The sequence below is a fragment of the Bos indicus x Bos taurus genome, chromosome 15, assembly GCF_003369695.1.
Source record: "Bos indicus x Bos taurus breed Angus x Brahman F1 hybrid chromosome 15, Bos_hybrid_MaternalHap_v2.0, whole genome shotgun sequence".
Lineage (NCBI taxonomy): Eukaryota > Metazoa > Chordata > Mammalia > Artiodactyla > Bovidae > Bos > Bos indicus x Bos taurus.
The window spans coordinates 17,569,138-17,575,137 of NC_040090.1; the positions used below are offsets into that span (position 1 = coordinate 17,569,138).

Below are 6,000 nucleotides of genomic sequence, written 5' to 3' on the forward strand. Positions count from 1 at the left end.
GAACCGGATAGCTGGGAGGCAGTGTCTTAAAGGAATACAAGAGTTACTAAGTGACACAGAGCTTAACTTTCAAAGGACTTCAGAGAAGAAAGTACAAGACGCAAATTTCTCCAAAGCTCACAGGCTGCTAGTATAGATGATCCCCTCTGCCCACCTAGAGAAGGAACTCCAGTTGTAAAAGCTTTTGATGGGAAGGGGGAAGGAACCATGGGGAGGGAAGGGGAACCGAGAGAAACAATGACCGCTCTGTGGGGTGGAGGCAGGGGGACTTCCAGGGTGAGATTTCAACACGCAGCTCCCAAGGCAAACTTTCAGGGCGCTTCTCCTCCAGCTCACAGGGATAGTGAACCTCCCAAGTTTAAAAGGTCTTCAGGGAACCAAGTGGCTCTGGTGTCACCCACCACCTGCCTTTTACTTGCTTCCTCAGCCTATCTCTCCCAGGGGAATGAAATCCACAATCTCCAGCTTCACTTGCTTTCACTATCACACAAGAGCAAGAAGCAGGAGCGAAAGGTCAGGGCTGAGGCTATTTCTAGATAAAACCTATTTTCACATTGAACTTGTGGGGTTGCAGAAACAGAAAGCAGAAACCTGATGATGAAGAGACCCTTGGGAGGAGAAAACCTCTCTGAATCGCTGTATCTGGGAGACACTTCTGGATGAGCAGTAAGAATGCTCCAGATGTATGGCAAGGTGGGGAATGCTCACACCAGACGCAGGGTTCGCAACTGGGGTGCTCAAGCTGGGCTGATTCTCAAGGGAAATGTGGGAACGGCTGGAGACATTGTTGGTTGTCACAACTCAGGGGGGCAGGGAGAAGGAGGCTGCTTCTGGCACCAAAGACCAGCGGTGCTGTAAACAAGCTACAATACAAAGGACAGCCCCCCACAACAAGGAGCCCTCCAGTCCCAACGCCAACAGCGCCAGGCTGAGAGATGCTTCCCCATAAACCCCAGCCCTGCAGCCATCTCCGAAACCCTAACCATCCTATCTGAAATAGATATTTGCCATCCCTCTGACCGGGCAGTTATCCTGTCACACAAGTCTACTTGTCCTGTGTGTGTGTGTGTGTGTGTGTGTGTGTGTGTGTGCGCTTAGTTGCTCAGTTGTGTCCAACTCTTTGCAACCCCATGGTCTGTAGCCCACCAGGTTCCTCTATCTATGGGATTCTCCAGGCAAGAACTGAAGTGGGTAGCCATTCCCTTCTCCAGGGGATCTTCCCAACCCAGGGGTCAAACCCAGGTCTCCTGCATGGCAGTCGGACGCTTTACCAGCTAAGCCACCAAAAGTTTACTTAACCTGTGAGCAATATCAAACATCAAATGCATATGACAGGCAAATCCTGTATCCTCAGAGTACCTGGCTCTTCTCCCAGCAGATGTTTTAAGGGCACTCTTAAGACCCAAAAGGTAGATTCTTTCACAACAATTACAATAAAAGCAACACACACACAGGAGCAGCCATGTTTAAAAACCTCCCCAGTTGTTAGGTAGATGCTGAGGCAAAAATAGCTGTACAGTTAGGACGGCCCATGCATTTCCAAAATATTCCAAAGAGAGAAAGAGGGAAAAAGAACAAACAAGATAACTCCACAACCAAAAACAGATTTTCCCCCAGGGCTCTCTCATAGCTAAAACCAGTTCCATCACTCTGACTTGTCTTCCATTTTTTAACTGTAAAATACCATAAACGTGTAAGAAAAGGGGGGAAAGGTAAATATAGAATTTAATGAATGAAAACAAACCCCCATGTAACTACACCTCGGGTCAAGAAATGGAACCATGTCCAGTGGTATCTCCCTGCCAGACATGCCTCTCCCATGCACAGAGCAAAAATATGGGCGCTATTTTGAAAGTTCTATCTTTACTCAAGGCCTGGGATTTATTTTTATGTATTTACCACAAATACCAACTGCTGTGACTGCAAAGTGAACAGATTTGGGAAGGGGGGCTGTTTATGGAAACAAACTCATGGATTGTTAATTCACAAAAGCACGTAGGGGGAAAGGCATGGAAGGATGCCCGGAAATAGGGCGGAAAGCCCAGACTGGGGGCCCAGAGAGAAACTCGAGTCAGAATCTGGCACCCTGGGTACGGATAATCTTTCACGGACCACAAAATGACTTCCTGTCACACAATATCGTTGGAAAAACTCAACGGAATCACGTGTGTCAAGGGCGAGCAAAGCATCTCACCCGTAGGAGATGAGGGTCCATAGATACTGGGTTCCCTATTCTCTCCTTTCCCGTGAAAAAGGGGAAGGTGGAAAAGGCCATGACTTTCGTAGATTATTTGATTAGAAACTCTCCTAATTCCCAGTTCTCTAAACCCTTTCACAAAGAAGACGATACAAACCCACTTTCAAGTTCTTCTGGTGACCTTGGCAGCGAGACACCTAGACCAGTCTTGGAGGCCCTCCCTCTGCTCCTGGCTCACATCCTGTGCCTCTCCGTCACTTATCACAAAGGTAAAGGCCGAAGTGGACTGTCAGGAAAAAACACCTCGCACCCCAGCAGGGAGCCTTCATCCGTCTCTTTGAAGACGAAAAGCAATAAGGTGTGTTTATTTGTACTTGCTGCACACAGCCTCATCGACGGGCCTAGGCTGCACAAAGCCACTCAGTTCGTTTAAAAATAATAATAATAATAAAACCCACCTGCTCACATCACTAAGCAGATCGCTCCAAAAGAAAAGGTCAACACCCACACTCCTGGGTACACACGGGGGAAATCAAGCCTTTTCACGGACAGGTAGAAAAGGTCAGGGAGTTCCTAAAAGGTCAACCAGTAAGGAGGTGAACCGTCTAACCCCCACAAGGCCTGCCCACCATTAGACATCCTTCAGCATCCACGCATTTAAACCCACTGAGCCCACCTCGGCAAGGAAAGCTGGACCTCAAACAGCCTGAGCCTTTCTCACCAGATACATTAAAAAATAATAACGGTCGAAATCGATGCTTCACTTCCCTAACACAAACAGTAAAAACAAAGGAAGGAAAAAATATACACATGCATGCAAAGGTGTCTGAGAAGATTCCTGAAAAATAGAGGCCTCCAGATTGCTGTTGAAATGTCGGTGTCCTTCCAGTCCTACAAAGACCTGAAACTCAGACTAGGGCTCCGCTCTGACCCCGAGTTTCTTCACAAACTATCAAAGGGAGAAAGAAATCCAAAGTGCCAAAGCACTGGCATTTATCATCTTTCTTGTTCGATCAACTTCCCAAAAGAGCATGGAGGTGGAGGATATGGGACAGAAGGACAGGGTCTTTGGCCCACTACGAATTGACCTACCATATAGGCTTCAGGAGACGTGACCGGCCCTGTTCTCCGGTGACAAGTTAGGGCAAAGTGAAATCCCTTCTAGAAGGGTGATACTTAATATAATGCACACACTTCAACCTGCCTAGAGGTTTCTAAACTAGCAACTCACTGTAAAGGTGAGTCAAAACCACACAAGCCCAAGAAACACGGATAACAGAAAACCACCAGTTGGGACAGCTAGGTGTTTTGTAACTACCACCCCCCATCCTTCCCTCCCCACTATGACTGTTGTTCAGTCGTGTCCAACTCTTTGAACCCCATGGATTGTAGCACACCAGATTTCCCTGTCCTTCACTATCTCCTGGAGTTTGCTCAAACCCACTCTGACTATTCTACTTATTTTAGCCCTATTTTACACGTACACACATATTAACCAGTGCTGACCAGAGAAAGACAAAATTAACTGTACAGCTATTTTTACAGTCATGAAGACTCAACGAAAGCCACCCAGTACTAACTGGGAGATGCAATAAATAACAGTTTCTACTGGGCCGCAGGCAGTTCCCTGAGGACATGCACAAGACCTGGCTTCTGGACTGTCCTACTTGGGTTTTATCAGGGGACACACCAGGTCAATGCAAATAGAAAGCATGAATCTAGGCAGGTCTTTGTGTCTGAGATGTCCAGGAAACCTCCCAGTTCTAACAGCCTCCAAATAATCACTCGTCCCTACCTGTGACTGCCAACGCCCCCTGGAAACCCTCTCCCTGGGGTGGCTGAGTAGTTCAGGACAAACAGGACACTCTGACCCACACCTGGTTAAAAATCCACAGCAGCCACCAGCATTCCACCCTCCCTAGAAGCCGCAGAAAACCCACAGACATCTAAGCGGGAGTCTCAGAGGAGTGGGGATGATGTCATAGGTCTTAGAGTGGGGGAAGGCTACCCAGTGGATTCTCAGGATGGCCAGGACCAGGGACTCCAAACAAGGAGGAGGGTTTGTCTTTCCTAGTGCACATCTGGCAGGGAGGGGGAAGCCTGGAATTAAGTGAGGCTCAACTTCCCCAACAAATACACCCCCAAAGATACTTCCACCTCAAGTAGCTAGAAGTATGTGGGGGAATCGAGCATGAATTAGACATGTAGATGGCACCAACTTCAGAAAGTTCACGCTGCCCTGCCATCTACTTTCCCGTGCACCAGCTGCCCAGAAATAACTATGGGGGGGTCAAGGGCCTGCCGACCCTTGGAGGGGGCAGCTGACAGCTGTGACCAGAGGGCAGGGGCAGGGGAACAGCTCCGGGCTGGAATCTGGAGCGTGCCCACATCAGCAGAAAAGTTTCAGAGAACGTCACGCTGCTCCTGAAGACCTCAGGGTGCACACGCTAAAGGCGATGCCAGGTTCAAAGGGTGGCAGATGAACCCCGTGCCCTCTCCCAGGGCATCTTGCCGGACAGGGCGTCCACCGTAAGGTGAGTGGGGGTGATCAGATGATTTAAATAAATGTCCTGCTCCCAGAATCAGTGGGAAAGATGAATAATTCCCAGGTCCGGCCCTGCTTCATCTCCCTTTGCTTAAACCAAACAGTCCCAGGCAGGAATGGATGGGAAGGGCGATACCACCCGCCCGGCGGACCAGGTAGGAAACTGACGCACGGGGGTGCACACAAGACCCAAAGGGGCCCTGGGGAGGCTATCGCAGCACCCAGCACCCCGCGTCTGGGATGCTGGGATCAGGGAAGCGTTCTCTCCTCTCCCCACCCTTCTTCCTTTCTTCTACACAACACACAACACACACACACACACACACACACACACACACACGAACTCTCCAGCTACGCCCAATCGGGGCAGCTGCCGGGCTCCCCAGAGCCGGACTGCACACAAAGCCCCGCCCGTGCACACACCACACAGCACAAGCCGGCGCGCACGCCCACACAATAGGACGGCGCGCACCCCGCCGCGGCCCCTCGCCGGGGTCCCGGCCAGCCCGGCGCCGGGGTCCGCCCTCTGTGCACACCCGCGCCTGGAGACGCAGCCCGGGCAAGGGGAGGGGGCACGATCGCAGCCCCGCCGCCGCGCCCCGCGCCCCTCAGAAAGTTCTCCGGACGCCCCCCGACTCACCCGCGGCGCTGCTCAGCAGCAGGCACAGCGGCCCCAGCAGCCACATGGCGCGGCCGCCGCTCCCGCTGCCCGGCGCCGTCGCTGCCCCCGCGGCCTCGGCGACGACCCCGCCCCTCGCGGCGCCGGCCCCGCCCCCGCGGTCCCGCCTCCCGCCCGCCCCGCCCTCTCAGCCTGGCCAGCCTGGCCCCGCTCTGCGAAGTTTTCGCGAGCATCCGGGCCGCGCGCCGCCCGCGTCCTGCCCCGGTTGTCCAGGCTCAGAGAGGCCGCCAAGGGGGCCACGGAGGGTCCGGCCCTGGCGGCCGCTCGCCATCAACCCCCTCTGGCTGCGAGGATGTAACAGTCCAGGCCCGGTCCTCGCCTTCTCTTTCTCTTTTTCCTCCCACTTCTGTTCCTCCATCCTTCGAGGATGCAGCGCTCACCACCTCCTCAAGTCCCAAACTTGAATTCTTTACAGAACTAACTACAGAATGAGTTTACTCCAGGGAAGGAAAGAAGTTGAAAGAATTGGCCAAATGTTATGAGAAAGAAAAAATATATATATATGTATGTATGTATGTATTATTTTTAGTAGCAATATGGAATACGAGGAGTGCTTCTCAAACTTTTCAAATGCATCCG

General features: G+C 51.8%; 1 protein-coding gene across 1 annotated transcript in view; it reads right to left on the reverse strand.

Annotated features, from left to right (window-relative positions):
* The window catches only part of LDLRAD3 (low density lipoprotein receptor class A domain containing 3), a 273,477-nt gene extending 267,992 nt beyond the window's left edge, over positions 1-5,485 (reverse strand). The window contains exon 1 of the mRNA XM_027562657.1: positions 5,383-5,485. Coding sequence (XP_027418458.1) covers positions 5,383-5,428 — 46 coding nt within the window. The 5' untranslated portion in view covers positions 5,429-5,485. The remainder of the gene's footprint in view (positions 1-5,382) is intronic.
* Positions 5,486-6,000: the final 515 nt, after the last annotated feature.